The 18,547-nt window shown below is 42.8% G+C and overlaps 4 protein-coding genes across 5 annotated transcripts; 2 read left to right on the top strand and 2 right to left on the bottom strand.

The window, feature by feature from the left end:
- Positions 1-195: 195 nt before the first annotated feature.
- Positions 196-7,850, top strand: tbc1d31 (TBC1 domain family, member 31). Its single transcript, XM_061289891.1, has 23 exons — positions 196-565; positions 1,391-1,528; positions 1,647-1,762; positions 1,954-2,132; positions 2,278-2,429; positions 2,999-3,158; positions 3,225-3,422; positions 3,497-3,664; positions 3,945-4,024; positions 4,097-4,243; positions 4,326-4,459; positions 4,534-4,667; positions 4,747-4,926; positions 5,023-5,255; positions 5,337-5,409; positions 5,492-5,571; positions 5,635-5,770; positions 6,002-6,094; positions 6,339-6,413; positions 6,560-6,727; positions 6,826-6,895; positions 7,086-7,220; positions 7,318-7,850. The coding sequence occupies exons 1-23, from the start codon at positions 495-497 to the stop codon at positions 7,455-7,457; spliced, it is 3,060 nt and encodes a 1,019-aa protein (XP_061145875.1). The 5' UTR covers positions 196-494; the 3' UTR covers positions 7,458-7,850.
- A 2,627-nt stretch (positions 7,851-10,477) lies between these two features.
- On the bottom strand, positions 10,478-14,291 carry rragca (Ras-related GTP binding Ca). The gene is made up of 7 exons (XM_061290020.1): positions 13,848-14,291; positions 12,494-12,697; positions 12,216-12,415; positions 11,695-11,809; positions 11,477-11,619; positions 11,245-11,393; positions 10,478-11,102 (listed from the first exon to the last, which is right to left on the bottom strand). The coding sequence occupies exons 1-7, from the start codon at positions 14,025-14,027 to the stop codon at positions 10,945-10,947; spliced, it is 1,149 nt and encodes a 382-aa protein (XP_061146004.1). The 5' UTR covers positions 14,028-14,291; the 3' UTR covers positions 10,478-10,944.
- An 833-nt stretch (positions 14,292-15,124) lies between these two features.
- On the top strand, positions 15,125-16,728 carry LOC133161543 (c-Myc-binding protein-like). The gene is made up of 5 exons (XM_061290124.1): positions 15,125-15,283; positions 15,565-15,637; positions 15,832-15,880; positions 15,956-16,085; positions 16,218-16,728. Exons 1-5 carry the CDS (start codon positions 15,269-15,271, stop codon positions 16,263-16,265), a joined length of 315 nt encoding a protein of 104 aa, XP_061146108.1. The 5' UTR covers positions 15,125-15,268; the 3' UTR covers positions 16,266-16,728.
- Positions 15,778-18,535, bottom strand: LOC133161494 (gap junction alpha-9 protein-like). Of its 2 annotated transcripts, XR_009716082.1 has the most exons (3): positions 17,992-18,535; positions 16,804-17,646; positions 15,778-16,128 (listed from the first exon to the last, which is right to left on the bottom strand). XR_009716082.1 is itself a non-coding variant. In XM_061290055.1 (2 exons), the coding sequence occupies exons 1-2, from the start codon at positions 18,135-18,137 to the stop codon at positions 16,857-16,859; spliced, it is 936 nt and encodes a 311-aa protein (XP_061146039.1). In that variant the 5' UTR covers positions 18,138-18,535; the 3' UTR covers positions 16,362-16,856. The 2 variants fall into 2 exon arrangements, 1 of the variants encoding a protein (XP_061146039.1); XM_061290055.1 differs by lacking the exon at positions 15,778-16,128 and having other exon boundaries at positions 16,362-17,646.
- Between the last annotated feature and the right edge of the window lie 12 nt (positions 18,536-18,547).

The raw sequence follows: 18,547 nt of genomic DNA on the forward strand, positions 1-18,547 counted from the left end.
CAAAAGCGAGTGTTTTTTTATGCTAATTTTATTTTCATGCGTCCAACTTGGATTTGTAAGAAACAAAACAAATATGTGCCATCCCCCCGTACAAATAATATTTTCCCCAAAAAATATTTAATAACATATTTATCATGTCTGCAATGTTGACGAAATGGGTGGTCCTATAAAAAGATTTCTCCCATAATGCACCTCTCTGTTTACGTGTGACGTAGACTCCGGGCGACACAAATTATTTCATTGCAAAAACGTAAATTGGAGGAAGTTAGTTCGTTTACGATTTATAACGTGGGAGAATACCTTTTTAAAATATGGCCTAATGACAGAGGTTTTACTGATACTGTTTGGTACTTGTTTGTACGAAAAAGCGCCGGTTTTCTTTTCAAACATTCCAGACTGCCCGCCCAGCGAGTAAGAGATTAAATCAACCAGTGGTTGGCGTTTCAGTTTTGTCATATTGCTCCAAATGGAGCTTCATTCATAAATCTTTTAAAATGAATGTGACCGACATCGGAAACAAAGAAGAAGGGAAGCTCAATTATCGAAAACCAGCTTCTGGAAAAGGGTAATTATTAGCTGAGCTGAACTGTTTACATGGCCATTGTCATAGTTTTCTAAAGTGTACACACGTCAAATGGTATATCATATCAAGATAATGGATGCTGCATGGATCACGTGTTTTGAAAACGAGATTTTGCACATGTTTACAATTTCTTTGTGACAAGAAAAACAGTTTGCACCTATTTGCAACTTTTTATGAACCCTGGCAAAATCCCAACACTTGCTATGTGTGCAAACCCCCCGGGCTCAATGGCATATGGGCTTTAATATATTCTGCAGAAAAATGTGCTGATCCAAATTCAATTGAACATCTTTGGAAGGAGCTGAAACATGTCATTTGGATGAAGTACACTTCAAACCTGAGACAACTGGAGAAATTAGCTCATGAAAAGTGGGCCAAAATACTTGCTGAGAAGTTCAGAAGTCTCATTGAAAGTTACAGAATTTGTTTGATTATGGTGATTGTTTCAAATGGTTGTGCAATATTAAGAGTGCCATCATTTTTGTTCGGGACAGTTTCATGAGTGTGTTTTGTTTGTTTGTTTTCAATCTGTTGAACCATAATTCAAAGGCAATGTCTGATTTTCAGTGGTTAATTATTATTATTATTATTACTTTTGTCAGATTCAAGTTATTTTTGTGACCATTTTTTTTTTTTTTTTGAATTCACAGAAGGGTACTGACAATTTTGTCTGCCTGTGTAAATATTTAATGACGTAATTTCTCTTAAATTCCAAATAATCATGAGTGAGTAGCCATGATCAATCTTTTTTTTTTTATCTCTCTCTTTGCTGTTTTCTTTCTTAGTGTGTTGTTTTTATTCCCACAGTGTTTTGTTGAAGGTCGTACGTACTGCTCAGCAAGTTAAGGTGCGTTTCCTCCACGCAGCCTTTAACACCACAGGAGAATCCTTCCTGGCTGGTGATCACCATGGTAACATCTATTCCATTGACATAAGTAAATACAGGTGAGTCATTATTTGTTCCCACGAGAACCCCGTCGCCTCCACCCCATGAAACTGACTTTTATGATGCTGACATAGATACATATGTTCCTCTCCGTTTGTCCTTCTCATGTTTGGACAGATTTCGTCTCGTGCAGAAGACGGGACAGGCCTGCACTGCTCTGGCATTAGGCTCCAATCAGAGCAGAGAGTACCTGGTGGCTCTTGTTGATAATACCATCAAGTGTTTTGACCAAGGTAAGAGAAACACTTACACATACAGCATCACCATCTTTGAGTCTAATTGTATTTTAAATGCTAGTTTTTGTCTTTCACGCAAAGTCCAGCATTGATATTTTTGTTATCTAAAGCACCCTGCAAAGTACAAACCAGAAATAAGATGAATACTTTGTTTGCACTTGATTGTATGTGTTTTTTTTATTTCACAGACACAAAAGAGATGGTCAGCTGTATGCGGGGTCATGAAGGGGCCGTTACGTCCATCTCCATCCATAGTTCCGGCAGGTATGCCATCACCACTTCCTCAGACACTGCTCAGCTATGGGACCTGGACACCTTCCAGAGGAAGAGGAAGCTCAATGTCAATCAGTCAATTGGCATTCAGAAGGTAAATAACATGATTCATGTGTCGAATTGTGGGGTGCACATGTGTCCTTTTTTAACACTTGTTAAGGTTACCAAATGTGACTCGATGATGGTTTAATTGCAAAGTTTGACTTTCATAGGTAATACAATGGTGGTCCTCGTTTCAGGTTTTCTTCCTCCCTCTCAGCAACACCATCCTCAGCTGTTTCAGTGACAACTCCATCTTTGCCTGGGAGAGCAAAACCCTGGTGTGTAAATACCAGCTTCCCGTGCCAGACCACAGAGCTCGGCACACCTACAAGACCTTTGCTGTAACGCAGTGAGTCACCTACTTCCTAGGCACACTGGCCAATGCCTGTGTGCTACTCTGGCATGTTTCCTAAATCTTCATCAAAGTCTGAACAGGATAGTGGTCCACTAGAAGGAGAAGAAAGAGAAAGACGAGACTGAATAATCAGGGAGGAAAAAAGTAAAAAAGCAAATATTTTGCGCAAAAGTAATAATAATAAGTTATAACAATAATAATAATTATTATTATGATGTGTCTGTGTCCACGAGGAGTCCACGTTACATTTCATTTTTGAATTGGCTTTTTTTTCCTGATATTTTTAAAAATGAAATAAAAATAAAAAGTTGCTAAACTAAACTAAATAATAAACTAAACTATAAATAAGCTGCACACAAAAAATACTACATACTGTAGTAAAGAGTGGGCATTATTTGCCAAGTTATTAAGGATTCTAAACTGATAAGAGTGATGCACCAAAAATGTGATGCTATTATTTCAGCAAAATAATGAAGTATTAGTTCCACGCATATGTTTGAATAAAGACGTATTGTGTCACTGTCTATATCCCATATATGATTCATTGAGTCTGTTGTTGACAGGGACAGCAAGAGCCTGGCAGCTGGGGGCCGGTCCAACCTTCTGCACCTGTGGTGTTTGGACAGCAAGAAACTGGTCAAGGTGATCCAGATGCCCACTCAAGTTCGGTTTGTCAGGCAGCTGGAGTTTCTTCCCGACAGCTTGGATGGAAAATCCAGTCAGGTACACTTGCTGTGGTTTTTCCCACCAATACCGCTTATAGTATTCAAATATTTGATTTCTTCACAGACATTGGGTGTGTTAGGGCAAGATGGAATTATGCGTTTTATTAACATTCACACCTCCAAGCTGCTCTTCCACATCGGGTCCCACAATAATGGCATCAACGCAGTGACCATCAGCCCTACTGGCCGTCATGTGGTGGCCATCTTTGATGACGGCAGCATCAGCATCTATAGTGCTCAGAGTCTCATGGAGGATTTAAACGTAACCCGCATCTGATAAATAAATATTTGGCTTGAAATCAGCGATTGCAGCTTATAACCTACTCTCCTCCACAGCATCTTCTTCCACTACTTGCGGTAGTCTCTGATAGTCCAGCAAGCCAGGCACCATCAAATCTCAAGGTCAAATCTGATACGATACAAAAACCAGCCAATCACACAGCTAGGTCGAAACAGCGGAAGATCCGTGCGCTTGCTGCTGGGTCTGCAATAGAAGATAAAGAGGTAAGACATACAGACAAGAACAATATTTTTCACTTGCTACACAAAAAAAACACTAAACTGTCCTGAGAGTTTTCTTTCCCAAGTTTTGAAAACTATAAGTCATAAAGATGGCCTGACTGGATGAAATTGTTGACGAATCTACGGAGAACAACAACCTCGTTCTTGTTTAGCTGCAAATTGGGAACTGATTTTCTTCTCTGGTTATAATGGATCTGGTGTCTCAATTTTTATCGATGTGAGATTTTGATGTAATAAATGGGTTGTCTTTCTATTTGACTAGAACCAACTCTACGGTGGTCTGAACAAGACGCGGCTGGTGGGTCTTCTGAAAGCATTTGGGGAATATCCTGCTAAATACCGGTACTGTCATTCTCTCCTCAGTTTGGAGTTTGAGCATCTTTTTGTGATCTAGAATATTTTGCAACCTTTTAGGATGTTTGTGTGGCGGTCCTTGTTGTGCCTTCCTGAGAACTACATAGCATATAACAGTTTGACTGAAAAAGGAGTCCACGCAGCTTATCTCAGCCTCCATGACAAGTATCCCATCAAAAGTCCAAAACTTCAGAGAGGGCTGCAGAGGTGTGCATCCTTCTACTTGACATGCTCTATTTAAACATGCACAAGGTTCTCACGGCAATATTTTGTCTGAATCCTCACACAGGGTTTTATCTGCACTGTCTCATTGGTCTTCCATCTTTGGAGAGGCAGAGTATCTCCCGCTATTAGCCTTTCCATTTGTCAAGTTGTTCCAGAACAACCCTTTGCTGTGTTTTGAAGTGGTGGCCACTGTCTTAGGTACATCTTGACCACCACGGCATTTGTCACACGCTATCCAAGATTTTAGCTGATTAGGTTGTGCTGTGTCGCAGTGAGCTGGTGTCAACACTGGTTTGAATACTTCCCCAACCCTCCTTTAAACATCCTCAACATGGTCGAGAACCTTCTGGCGCATCATGACAAGGAGCTTCTGCAACACCTGGTGGACTGTGGGATCACCTCTCAGGTATTCCCACGCGATGACACACTTTGTCAGAAAAGCGCACGTGTGCTATTTCTAAATGAACCGTGTGTATTTGTGGTAGCTCTACGTGTGGCCCCTCTTGGAGACGTTATTTTCAGAGGTTTTGACTCGTGACGAATGGCTGCGACTCTTCGACAACGTCTTTTCCAATCATCCGTCCTTCCTGCTGATGGCCTGCTTGGCCTACCTGATGTCCTGTCGGGAGCCCCTCTTGCTCTGCTCGCAGAAACGGGACTTTGAGGTAAGCACTCACTTTCTCTATATGTGTATATATGTACAAAGTAAATTAAATCAACTAAATGAAAAATGTTTTCTTCCCCCCCCCCACATATATCAGTATTTTTTCCACCATCGGAACAACTTGGACACGGAAGCCATGATCAAAGACACCTACCGGCTGATGAATAACACACCGGCTGACGTTCATCCGAGGAGGATGCTCTCGGAGTTCTCGCCGCTGACGAAAGGCTCTTACCCTGTGTTTAACCACTACCCGGAGTTCATAGTGGAATATCAGAACCGGGAGAGGAAAAAAATGCGGCAGCAAGAGCTGGAATACCTCCAGGAGAGGTGACAATGCACTTTAGAAAAATCATTTTTAGAAGATGAAGGGAAAAAAAATGTAAAAGTGTGCACACTTGGTCTCATTAGGCAGGAGATAATGTTGCAGCGTACAGATTTGGTACGGCGCCAAGCTGAAGAGGATACCTATTATGTGCAACAGGTAGAGCTTTTGAGAGGAATCGTGTTAGGGAAAAAAATGCACTTTTTAAAACGTTTTGGACTCAACTCCTTTGACTTCACAGGAGTTGCTGCAAAAGGCTGAAGAGCAGCGCAAAATTATCCTGGCACAAGCGGAAGAGAAACTCTTACAGCAAAGGAAAAAGTAAGTATATTTGGATTTAGTAGTTAGAAAAATTGGTATTAAACTGTCCTGGTCCTGTCACAGTTTGGCAGCCATAAAGAGAGACCTGAAGGCGAAGGAGTTACAGCTTCTCGATGCAAATAGAAATCGTCTTTTCAAACACCAGCAGGACCTCCAACTCTCACAATTACACAGATTGGACCAGGAGATCCTAAGAAAAGTAAGAAGGATTATGCATTATGCTGGGACGAGGTTTAAAAATTCAGTTGTTCTACTTTTGTTTGAACCATACATTGGCACAAACCACTGGCAAACGACAAGCGGATTGCTCTGTTCAGAAAGTCCAAACATGGGCGTGGTTCACGAGCCCCTTAAATGAGGCACTTTGTCTCATTTAAGAGGTCAAATGACTATTTGCTACTAACGACTTATTGTAACTGTTTGGCTGCAGATGGCGCTCCATGAGGAGGAAACATCCGCAGCGTTCCAGGCTCTGGATCTCAGGCAGATGGAGTTGGAGGTGGAGCGGAAGCAGCTTCAACAGGTGACACCTTTCTTCTTTCCTTCTCGTTCACCTTCTCTGCTCTCTTTTCCTGCTCCCCTCTTGCCGTTGTGAACAATGCTAGAGAGGACTAGCGTAGACTCCCCATTTATCTCCTCCATCTCTGTTCGGATTTGCTCTATATTTACTTAGCACGTTGTCATCCATCCTTAGTATTCAAAGGAAATACGTAGTTTTGAATCCAATGCCACTGGTAGCCATGTCATCATCCTCTTCTTTTTGTCAGCAACTGTGCAAGGAGCAGCTTCGCATCGAACGACAGGTTGCCGACATGAGGATGAAAAGCACAGAGGGAGAGAAGGTAAGGTCAGAAATATGCAATAGTATCTGGAAGGTAGGGAGATAAAAGCTGCGTGAATGATGTCATAAGCCAGATAAGGACTTAACAACCGCGAGGGGCCCCTCAAGAGCAATCAAGTCAGGAGAGAGTTTCACTTGCATGTACAGGAACTGGAAGACTTCCCGGCAGAGTCGCGTAACCCTGGCTCCGATCACAACTGGCAACAGGACGCTGAGTGCCAACAATACGACAATGGGGAGCTGGAGAAGAAAAGGCGAACATTAGCGGAAGGTGACCGGCTGACGCGCACCATGAGTGATGTTGCTGGAAAGGAGGTGAGAACAACAAAGAAATGAAGGGACAAAACGCAGAAACAATTTAAATGAATTGATTTAGTACTGAAAAATGGGCATTATCCGTGTGTGGCTTCCAGTGGGATGAAGTGGTGAGTCAGCGAAGGCGCTTAGCGGAGCGACAGCGATCCAGGCCTGCAGCGGACACAAGTAACTTCACTCGTACACAATCACACTTACATTATGATTATGAAGATAACTAATAATACAACTGGTGAAAGAGTCCTCAACAAAAATGATAATAACCCTAGAAAAGAAAATTATTTCACATGAACCACAGAAAGTGAAGATGGGAGCTCAATCGGTGGATGTTAGCATATTTTCAATCATGTGTTTCCAGGTTCTCCAAGACAGAGTTCCAACACCCCTTACGTCAGGACGGCCACCACTAAGCCAGCTACACCGAAGCAGGGTGGAAGCAACGGCATGGTGTGCTTGAACAGCTGCTCCCCCTCGGAAAGCACCGCCACCGTCTGTGAGTCTACACGGGCAACGTCATGACCCGTTTACAGAGCATTAAAATCGGTCATTTCATGGCTCAAACATATTGTTCTCACTCTGCTATCTGCCAGTGTCACTGGACAGAGGCCGGACACATTTGGACAGCAAAGAGAGGCAACTGATGAAGCAAATCAAATGTCTGAGAGAGAAGCTTGTGGCCAGAGCCCAAGAAGACAACGGTGCCTCCTCACAGTCCCTCTACACACACTGACTGACTACTCCACTGACCACCAGCTCTTACTTAACTCTTATTGACACTCTGGAACCTATCTTTGTTGACATTATTTAACATCCATGGCTATCTTTTTACGTTGAAAACTCATGCATGCTTATTGTATCATGTTGATTAGACATTTTAAAGGCTGTTTTACATAGTTTTATTTTCACTATTTTTACTTTCACACATTTCAACTGTACAAACTTTCAATACATGGCCACTTTCAATAAGAAAGGCAGCTTGTGATAAGATCTTTAACCTGTTGCAAATGACTGTTTTGGAATGGGGTTCAATATTGCTAACTAATGCCATGAGGGGTGGTATGGAAAACACATTCTGATGCTTTTTAATGTCATTTCAGGATTAAAAAGTTTAAAAAAATAAAAAGTTTGTTAATTGATGACACTTCATATGAGGTCACACATTACTTTTAGGCAATAACCTACTACATTTTAGTACAAAAGCATCCTGTGTATCTTTTGTTAACAGGTTGTCAAAAAGGTAAACTTCACTGTCATTTTTATTTTCTCTGTTTTGTTTTGGCCACCGTGACTGCTTGCATGCATACATACATACATACATACATACATACATACATACATACATACATACATACATACATACATACATACATACATACATACATACATACATACATACATACATACATACATACATACATACATACATACATACATACATACATACATACATACATACATACATATACATACATATACATACATAAGTTAGGATAGTCACGGTGGGGAGGGGGGGCGCGAATAGTTTTCTTCTTGCTAGGGGGGGGCGTAACAGAAAATAATTGAGAAGCACTGGGTTAAATAAAGGTTAACCCAGTGCTTCTCAAATAGTGGGGCGCGCCCCCCTTGGGGGGCGCGGTGCTATTCCTGGGGGGGCGCGTGTGACCCTGGGGAACAGGCTTTTTTTTTGGCAGTACTAGAATAAAGTGTAATTGCGCGTTTACTACAGCAGGGGGCAGTGGCGCTCTCATTGTTACTTCTGTCACGTTTGCGACAGTGCAACATTTTACGACTTACAAGACAAGTTAGGATAGTCACGGTGGGGAGGGGGGGGCGCGAATAGTTTTCTTCTTGCTAGGGGGGGCGTAACAGAAAATAATTGAGAAGCACTGGGTTAACCTAAAAAAAAAAAAAAAAAAAAAAAAAAAAGTGAACCCTGAACTTTGAACCCGCGGTGACCCCGCGGTGACCCGCGGTGACCCGCGGTGACCCCGCGGTGACCCCGTGGTGACCCCTGGGTGACCTTTGAACCCTGAACTTTCAACTCTAGTTAAAAATCGAAAATGTGCACATGACCCCGTGAACTTTGAACCGACCTTTGACCCCTGGGTGAACTTTGAACCGTAAACTTTGACCTTTGACCCCTAGCTAATTACGTTTTTTTTTTTTTTTTTTTTAAACCGGCATAGCAGAACGATCCATGGTCTTCAGATGCCGCGCTGTCGCCATCTCCTGGTCAGTTAGTGAAATGCTTTTGCTGATGTTTTTATTTCTCTCAATTAAAACAAATCAATTAGCCAGTTGGTTTTCTTTATTTAATATCTATTATCAGACAAAACCAAATTGTGAATCAGTCACCTAGGCTATAGCAGAACAAACAATCCATGGTCTTCAGATGCCACGCTGTCGCCATCTCCTGGTCAGCTAGTGAAATGCTTTTGCTGTTTTTTTCCCTCTCAATTAAAACAAATCAATCAGCCAGTTGGTTTTCTATATTTAATATCTGATATCAGACAAAACCAAATTGTGAATCAGTCACCTAGGCTATAGCAGAACAAACAATCCATGGTCTTCAGATGCCACGCTGTCGCCATCTCCTGGTCAGCTAGTGAAATGCTTTTGCTGTTTTTTTTCCCTCTCAATTAAAACAAATCAATCAGCCAGTTGGTTTTCTTTATTTAATCTCTGATATCAGACAAAAACAAATTGTGAATCAGTCACCTAGGCCAGTGCTTCTCAAATAGTGAGGCGCGCCCCCCTTGGATTACCAAAAGAGAAGCATGATCTCCCCACTGTTGCATAACGGCGCATCCTGTCTTGCAATAAAGTTAGCCAGTAGCTTGGAGAAAAACCTTCAGGTTGCATATTGGGTTAAATATCTCATCAGCACAAACTGACGTCACATCATACGTGCGTAAAGAAATAGTTGAACTAGCACTTAAAACTATTCAACTTAAAATGGGCATTTATCGAGATCATTTGGTTCATAAATATAATGAAATAATAATGAAACCTAACGACAGATTTCCGCTAGATGGCGACAGAGTAATACTTTTTTGTTTCTAAGCACACAAACAGTGAATAGACTTATATTTCAGCAAATAACAAGATGATAAACTGCATCTCTCTTTTACTTTTTTTATTTTTATATTACGTGTTAGACAAGGGGAACATCCAAGACAGTCAGGATACATCTCTTGAGGAAAGAGTTCAACCCCTCTCAGGATGGCTTTTGAACTAACAAATCCTGGTGATAGAATTGTGTACCATCACCATTGTGATCATCCTCACCTCATCAGTGTCTCCATCCCTCCTCCAATGTCACACTTTCTATCCCCCTGGCATGTCCTGGCTGCATGCGGATGTTTAATTTAGCTGAACTGAGCACTCGTTTGAGTGAGAGAGGATGAAAGCGAGGCTGTGTTTTTCTAAATAAATTAAGTGAATAAGAGGGAATACGTGTGCTTCTAAATTTACAAACGTGGTTGTTTTGCATAATGATACACACTATTAAGGCAGGGATGGCGCCATGTAGTTGTTTAAAAATAAATTCAGGAAGTAAACATCACAGGATTTCTTGAAAATGCTGCTAAATCACCAGTGTTTTCCATAAAAAAATTAGGGTTAGCTACTCCCATAGTAAAAATATTTATGATAAAAAAAAGTGAATAGTTGAGTACACAATTCTGTAATCGTTCACCAGAGCACATTTTTATGGGTTGCGTTTACCAATGACAATCCTACTCGATTGCGTGCATTGAATTTGATGTCTTTATTGAGAAGTGTCATTGGCTCAACCCGACACACAAACGCGCATTCACACGTGCATTCACACACGGACACACGCAAGCATACATACAATCAATCAATCAATCAATCAATCCCTTTCGAGTGCGCTCTATGGACGCGTGCCGTCACAGGAAGTGACGTGTGCGACTCAAGTGCGAGGTGCTCGTGCTGCTTTGGCAAGGCCGTCTTTCCTGCGTGCCTTACCTTCGGTATTTAATTTTTTATTTTCTCAACAAGTGGCCGCATCGCAATCCTGCCGACGCAGCGACCATTGGTCCCTCCCGTGGGTCGTTCGTCTTCACACGCCAAAGAAAGAAGTCCTTGTCCTCTGCGGGTGGCCATTTTAGGCCCGCCTGTCTGCGTGAGCCTTCGTCTCTTCCTTTGGCCGCTTTCGGGCTGCTCCTTAGCGTCTTTTGCGGGCGTCAAGCATATTAGACGGTGTTGCGCGGCGTGCCGTTGAGCGCCATGGCCTTGCCGCGCGCCGGCGAGCCCATGGGCAGCGTCCCGAGCGGGCGCTGTGCCGACACGCCCACCTCGAATACTTCGTGGATGGCCTTGCGGAAACAGTGGAAGTTGTAGTCGATCAAGCCTGACGAGAGAAAAGCGAAAGAGACACAAAACTGGATTCAAATTAGAACATTGAGTTCATTTAATAGTGTTCGATTGAGAGCAGTTTAGAGCACTCAGAGGTCCGCCATTGGTCTTATTACTCAACGCGGGAGGTCTTTTACCTTTGCGCTCGAAGCTTTCTTCCCTCAGGATGCATACGAGCGCCAAGAACTTGGTGACCTCCTTCAGGTAGAGCACAGTGGTGTTGTTGAGCTTGATGATGGCCATGGACTCCTTGTCGTAAGCGCTGCCGCTGCCATCCTCTCTCAGACTGTACCGTCGTCGGGGGAAAAAAAAAAAAAAGGCTATCAATATTGGATTGCTTTGAAGGCCTGACGCAAAAATCTGGCTCACCCGTAGATGCAGGAAACGTCAATGACCACGTCAATCATGTCACAGCACAGCTCGTACGACTGCATGTCCACGGGGGAGCTGTCGGTGGCGATGTAGATCTTGCTCACCACGTCGAACAGGAAGGCCTTCTCGATCCCGGAATTCTGCAAGGCAAGGAAAACGGCAATTTCCAGCGAAGCAGCGACAAAGGGCAAGCGACATAGCAAACATGTTCTCACGGAAATGAAGATGTTGAGAAGGTTCTCCAGCGTGGGCAGCTGCGGGATGAGCTTCTGCACCACCTTGCTGAAGGCCTCAAAGATGGAGTGGTCGTAGATGCTCGTCAAGTAGAAGCTAAGCCACGGAAAAGGGGTTGACTGTGAATACGTGGCGCTAAAAGATCACTCCTGGCATCGACTTGTTTTCCATTCGAAGGAACAAGTGGTATGTCGCAGAGACGTGTCATATTACAGCACACTGGGTGACATCGTGTCAGTTTGTGCTAGCATGTTTGGGCTAGGATGTTAGCTAACACTACTGATAACGTGAAGGTGGTTGCTTTCTGTTGAATGATTCAACTCCAAACTAGTTGATGATGCAAGGTATTGGTGCTTTATGGTCCTCTGATTTACTTTGCTGCCATCTTGTGGCAGCTAGATGTCACTACAATCCCTCTTTGGGGTATAGATTGTATAGCTGTTTAGTTTTCTTTTTGAGATATAATTCCATCTTTATTTGTCTAGCAATAAAGGCGGCGTACCTGAGATGAAGCTTCTCCAGGCTGGCGTCGGCCAGGTCGTCATTGGCCCTCTGGTGAATGTCCCGCTGGGTCTCGATCTTGTGGTCGTCCGAGAGGCCGTCCACCTTGTGGATGAACACCTCGAAGTTGATCTCCGGGTTGACCCGGTACGCCCGCGACACGGTCAGGTGGAGTCGCCCCAGGGCCTCCACGTAGTCATCCTATGCATATGAGCAATCCTACACTTTCAGACATGGTCTCCGAGGTGTTCCTGATGAGCACAATGCCTCGTGCTTCACCTGAGCGTCGATGACAAATATGAGGGCTCCGGTTCCCCTGAAGATCATTTCGTAGTCAAAGGTGGGGTCGAAGAAGTCCACTTGGCCCGGGAAGTCCCAGATCTGGAAGTTGACAAAGGAGCTGCTGGAGATGTCGTCCTTGTAGATTTTATTGGTGCTCTCCAGGAATAATGTCTCGTTAGGCGACATTTTGTGGAACACCACCTGGAAAATACAACAGTTGACCTTTCTTTACATTCTGCCTCAGAATTTGAAAGCTTCACTTTGAAACCTTAAGGCAAGAGTGCAGGTCAAACAACATTAAGTGAGCCCACTATCAGCACTGTCATCCCACATCCAGAAGAACAAAACAAAAGAAAATGTTGGCAGCGCTGCGTGAGCTCTTCAAGTCACAGGGGCGGTGAAGCAGCAAAAAGCCACATCACATGTTTGCTGGGCCTACTCAAAGCTGATTAGCGCAAAGAAATTGCACGCTGAATTTGACCACCAATATGGAAATTCAACAAGCCACATTCATTTGTTATTCAAAGACACTTCAGTCAAGTCACGAATGCGACAGATAAAGGCCATTAAAAAATAAAAAATTCAAACACAATTCCTGGAATAGTGGCAGTGGCCCAATTATTTACTGGATGGGATTTAAAAACATTGTCCTAACTAACCAAACTACAACCTTTCTTCAAAATAGCAGATGTGCATCAAACAAGCGATAAGTGAAATTAGCACATCGTCTAAAAAGTAAGAGTCAGCTCTTTTGGAGATTTGTTGCCACAATAAATCGCCAGGTACCTCTGCTTTAATAATATCTAGTTACATTTAACTTTCAAGTAAATTTGCATTTTATCATTGAAGTTTTTTTTTTTTTCCAAACTATTAGGGACTTTTTTTTTAATTACAGTGTATTTTAGCACTTTTAAAGTTCAAACTATGCAGCGTGTTAGAATGGCTTACAATAACGAGCTTGTTTCTGATGAACCCTTGGGCCTACTACACTACTGTATTGTATTGTATTTTAATGTCACTCATGGTGGCAACATTTGAAAAGCAAATTAGGATTGTCAAAACTACCTGAACCACTAGCTTACGGGAAAGGGGAGGTGGTTGTTTTGCTGTGGCCCGCGGGGACACTGTTAGATACCATTTAAAAAGTCACAGGACGTTATGTCCACATAATCAGGGAGATCCATTAGGAGTCTCTGGAAGACTAGTTAATAATTCACAGGCTCACTTTCGACTAGGAGACAATTATTTAGCTTAGCATTTGGGGCTAGTTGCTAATAGTACTGTACTTTAGTTACTGCATGTGATACTTGTAGCTGCATGTTATCACGAAGCTAGCTGTGGGCTAACACACCTTCTGTATGGATGACTTGCCACTTCTCCTCAGCCCCATGAGCAGGATTCTGGGCTTGCTGTCGGACGGCGCCGGGTCCTCGATGTCCGCCTCTTCGTCCCCGTAGCCGAAGTCTTTAGGGAACGAGTCGGCCACCCCGTAGCTACCCGCAAGCTGCTCCACCTCGTATTGGATCGACATTTTGGGCCAAAAGCGACAGTCGCCTTATCCCTCGGGTGGTATCCCACTGATATCACCGCCTCCGCCTCCTCCTCCCGGGCCACGCGCCAACCTTCACTTGTCGACCACCACGCCGTGATTTTACCCACGGGATTCTCCTCGTGTAGCCGCAAAAAAGTGCGACTACTGTGCCGTTAATGCTCCATTTGACTGTCGGACACACTGCTCGGACCCACACGTTTCCTTCGGATTTCTTCGCTCTTGAACAAAATAATGCATTTCATCCCGCCCTCCTTAATTCTGATTGGATGATCGACCACGGATTCGAAATGCGATTGGTCCAGAGTACTTGTCATTTGAAGAAGTACTCGTCGCTGTCACCTGACTTGTTTCGTGACCTGGCAAGCAAACCTCAAAAGAAGTATTCTTCCACACTTGTTGTCATCTTCTTACCTTGAAGAATATTCACCATTTCATCATTATTTAATAAACATGGAACAATTATGTTCTGATACAAAACAGACCCTAAAATAGTAGGCAATGTTGAGTGGCATCGACAGATGACAACACGGGAGACGTTCCATGACTCTCAAAAATATCGGAAATAAAAACTTTTTTTTTTACCAGCAAAGAAAAAGTTGAGTAAATTCACAATATAAAATACAATGCAATACAAAATATCCTCAAATTAAAAACATTTGGCAGCACATATGGTGTTTCTATGATCATCAGCTTTTCCAAACAATAATTGAGACAATACAGCGATTTTAAACGACTGGAATCCTGACAGACTAGTAGCGTAAAACGTCAGTCCCGGACGTTACTGATTGTGTTGACATTGTTCGTTTTATAACCACATAATCATACAGACTTAAAACAACGCACGCCGCCGTCATTTATACTGATGATCAAGCAAAATATTGTGACGACACAACAGCGTTTCAAAGTGAGAATCAAGTCGAACATCAGGGACGTCCTGAACACGACACTACACGAATTTAGAAACATAGGTAGGATTATACTTAGAGGTTTTTGTCACCATAATAATATATAGAAAAAGACACTACAAACAAACAAAAAAGGAAACAAATTAGGAAATTGAATTAATATATTTTTTAAAAATTCTATTTCCGGTGTGTGTCGGAGGTTGTCGTGGCTGACTCCAAACCAGCGGCGAAGAGCTTCGTTACCAAGCAAGACAAAAACAAAACACCAAAAACACCGTATTTGTATTTATAGCGTTCGACAATCTTTTTGTCAACATGTCGCATTATAAGGTAAGCTTAATTTGTTTTATTCAAACAGTTGTCAAGGACTTATTTTTCATAAGTACCCTCGCATCGTACGGGTTAATGTTTGCAATTAAGAGTTTGTCGCGCACCTGCACTTGTTGCAAAAATGTTATTACGTTCGTTTGACCGCAAAAAGACACAAACATTTGTTAAATTTATGTGATATTTCAATTTTGTTAAGTAAAGTAAAGTTATGGGGAAACGCGCGTCTGTTTCGTTTTCGCTGAAATGTATGCATTCAATTGAAAAACCAACTATTTCTGCAGGCTCCAGACCACAAGAGAGAGCAATTTCGGAGGTATTTGGAGAAAGCTGGTGTTGTTGACAGTTTGACCAGTGGTAAGATAACTATAATTGATAACACAAAATTAATTATTTTAATGGCTTTGGAAAAATAAAAAACATGATTCAATAAAATTGTACAAGTAGTCCTTACTGGCCAATATGTATAATGAAGAAAATCAACAGCCACTATGAGGAATGGTGCATATGTTGTCCACATTTTAATTAACACGTTTGTGTCTCTATTTCAGTTTTAGTAGCGCTGTATGAGCAACCAGATAAGCCTAACAACGCTCTGGAGTATCCTCATTTCTAAAATAAATTAAATATCCTTGTTCAGAATAAAGTTACATGCCTTAAACCCAAACTGTCCAGATTTGTCAAGCAGCATCTTGGCACACCCGGCCTTACAGAATCTGACACGGAGGCTCTGCAGCAGGAAGTGGTGGACCTGAGGCAAAGGTGTGCCCGTCTGGAGGAAGAGAACCTCGACCTCAAAGCCAGAGTGAGTGTCACCATTTGACCGGTCTTCGTTTTTTTTCCCCCTCCTTTCAAAAAAAAAAAAAAAAGTGAGTGATACATTCCATAGTTTTACATTGTATTTTCTAGTAGTTAACCTAATGTCCCCTTCCTCTAGCTTGAAATCCACGAGCCACCACCCGAAGAGCCTGCTGTTGCGGAATAGACTTCAGCTCAACTCCAGGGATGTTTGACTGCTTTAAGTTTTGATGTTTTGTTTGGTTAGTGCGACTTTGAAGGAAAAAAAGAAATAAAACGTGCCTTTTTCTATCACCACACAAGTCATCTAAAATTCACATTATGAATAGGACAGCTGAGAATATATTTACTGACACGTAACCATACCTACAGCTTTTATATTCATAATTGCTGCTCAGACGTATATTGAGGTTGTAACGTCACATCTTCACTTAGTCTTGTCACGTTAAACTGATTGTAATTGTGTAGAAATCAATGAAAACACTGCAGAGGAAACATCAAAACGAAAGCCATTTCAGTACGATACTTGTACGATGTCTAGACACAGTAAGTCCTGTATATTTTTGTTGTGTTTGATTTAAATGCACACATTAGTAGCAGGTGAGTTTTGTGAGTTTATTTGAATGATTAAAAATATTTTGCAAATGCTATCCAGTGGTTTACAGTATCTTTTTTAAAAGAATAAAACACATTTCTAGGAAACTATATAGGGTTACTGGACTAACCTTGCGGCTTCAGGTTGAAGTCACGGAGTATCGACAAATTGCCCCGCCCTGGCTTAACTGAACTCCGCCATAGCCAAGGCGCTTTCTTGCTGCCTCTCTGTGATAAGAATGATGTCCCTCCTCACGACCTTGGAGGCCAGGTTTAGGATCTCCAGGACATTGAGGATGAGGGACAGTGCGGCCATGAACTGCATAAAGACCATGAAGATGCTCTTCTCCGTAGGCTTGGACACATAGCAGTCGATGGTGTCGGGACAAGGGTAACACTGACATTTGAACAGCGGGTACAGCCGCACGCCATACAGGAGATACTGCCCGGCCATGAAGCCCACCTCTACGGCGGAGCGTGTGAGCACGTGGACCACGTAGGTGCGCAGCAGCGTCCCCCTGAGGGGTGCCTTGTTAGACCTCCCACGCTCGAGCCGCTTCAGCGCCAGCTCAATTCGCTGCTTGGATTCATCCAACTCCACTTCCTCCAGCCGTCTCCTGAGCGAGACCTTCCTAAGATGCCGCGCTTTTTTCAGAGCCCGAAGCCTGTAGAGAGCATGACTGGCGTAGACCAGTGAGGGGGACGCCACGGAGACCACCTGCAGCACCCAGAAACGCACGAGTGACACGGGAAAGGCCAGGTCGTAGCAGGCGTTGCGGCAGCCCGGCTGCTGCGTGTTGCACGCAAAGTGGTCCTGCTCGTCAGTCCAGACGTCCTCGGCCGCCACGCCCAGCACCAACATTCGAAACACGAGCAGCAGCGTCAGCCACATTTTTCCCACCATTGTGGAGTGCGCGTGTAGCTCCTCCAAGATGCCACCCAGAACGTTCCAGTCGTCCATCTTGCCATTGTGACTGTAAAAGTACAAGATGGGAGAATCTGAATTATGCAACTGGCAAAACATTCATACAAATTAAGTACAATTCTAAAAGCTTAAATAATCATTTCAAAACAATGTTGAGGATTATACAGGACTATTAAGCTTCTTTTGATAGTTGTTAGTTAATGTTAGAAGTTAAGAGTAGTTATAGTTAAGACATGTTAGAAAAGTAAAATGAGTTTTAACAAATTAAGTCAATTCATGTTTTTATGTACAAGAAAATAATGCAACTACATTCATGGTCCATTTTGCTTCAACTTAACAAAATAAAAAACCTCAAATTTCACACATTTGCAATGTAATGTAATAAGTTGTTTACCTTCCGGCATGGACAGATGGACGATGGTGACTCAAATCTCCGTGGGTCATGCTGTCTTCCCCGCAAAAAAACAGTGCAGCAAAACAAAAGTGAACTAACAAATGGGTTGGGATCACCTCGCCTTCTGAACGATCCCCATCGTTCATCGAGCTAATGCGGTATAAAGCTGTTGTTCAGGGAAGCGCGGCAACAACATCAATTCCACAGGAAGTCCGGGAAATGTGCATTTAGGTCACGGCTTTATCGACGTCAATCTCTGCAGGGAGGGATTGTTTGGAAACATCAAATATTGATCATCACACCAAAGCGTGTCTGCTTAAGACGTACATGCCAAGTTGGCGACCATGTACGATCACACACCTATTGAGCAAACGCATGTAAATAACATGACTTAACACTGAATGGGCATGTGTCATATGAGGAAAAAGTGAGACCGCGGGCATCGTCATCAATACATTATTGTCCACACAGGCCTGGTTCAATCTATAGCGCATTGTTATGTTAAAAGGATCAATGGTGTTTCAAAGGCCACTAGAACCTGCGAAGACCACTTCTT

The sequence above is a fragment of the Syngnathus typhle genome, linkage group LG10, assembly GCF_033458585.1.
Source record: "Syngnathus typhle isolate RoL2023-S1 ecotype Sweden linkage group LG10, RoL_Styp_1.0, whole genome shotgun sequence".
In the NCBI taxonomy this organism is placed as follows: Eukaryota; Metazoa; Chordata; class Actinopteri; order Syngnathiformes; family Syngnathidae; genus Syngnathus; species Syngnathus typhle.

Coding starts and splice junctions, on each gene's coding strand:
- tbc1d31 (XM_061289891.1), top strand. CDS start 495: ATGAATGTGACCGACATCGGAAACAAAGAAGAAGGGAAGCTCAATTAT. Junction 5,572..5,634: donor CTCTTACAGCAAAGGAAAAA/GTAAGTATATTT, acceptor GTCCTGTCACAG/TTTGGCAGCCATAAAGAGAG. Junction 6,728..6,825: donor GTGATGTTGCTGGAAAGGAG/GTGAGAACAACA, acceptor TGTGGCTTCCAG/TGGGATGAAGTGGTGAGTCA.
- rragca (XM_061290020.1), bottom strand. CDS start 14,027: ATGTCGATCCAATACGAGGTGGAGCAGCTTGCGGGTAGCTACGGGGTG. Junction 12,698..13,847: donor GCAAGTCATCCATACAGAAG/GTGTGTTAGCCC, acceptor TGTATTTTCCAG/GTGGTGTTCCACAAAATGTC. Junction 11,620..11,694: donor TTCTCAACATCTTCATTTCC/GTGAGAACATGT, acceptor CTTGCCTTGCAG/AATTCCGGGATCGAGAAGGC.
- LOC133161543 (XM_061290124.1), top strand. Junction 15,881..15,955: donor AAGCCTAACAACGCTCTGGA/GTATCCTCATTT, acceptor CAAACTGTCCAG/ATTTGTCAAGCAGCATCTTG. Junction 16,086..16,217: donor ACCTCGACCTCAAAGCCAGA/GTGAGTGTCACC, acceptor CCCTTCCTCTAG/CTTGAAATCCACGAGCCACC.
- LOC133161494 (XM_061290055.1), bottom strand. CDS start 18,137: ATGAACGATGGGGATCGTTCAGAAGGCGAGGTGATCCCAACCCATTTG. Junction 17,647..17,991: donor CCATCTGTCCATGCCGGAAG/GTAAACAACTTA, acceptor GTACTTTTACAG/TCACAATGGCAAGATGGACG.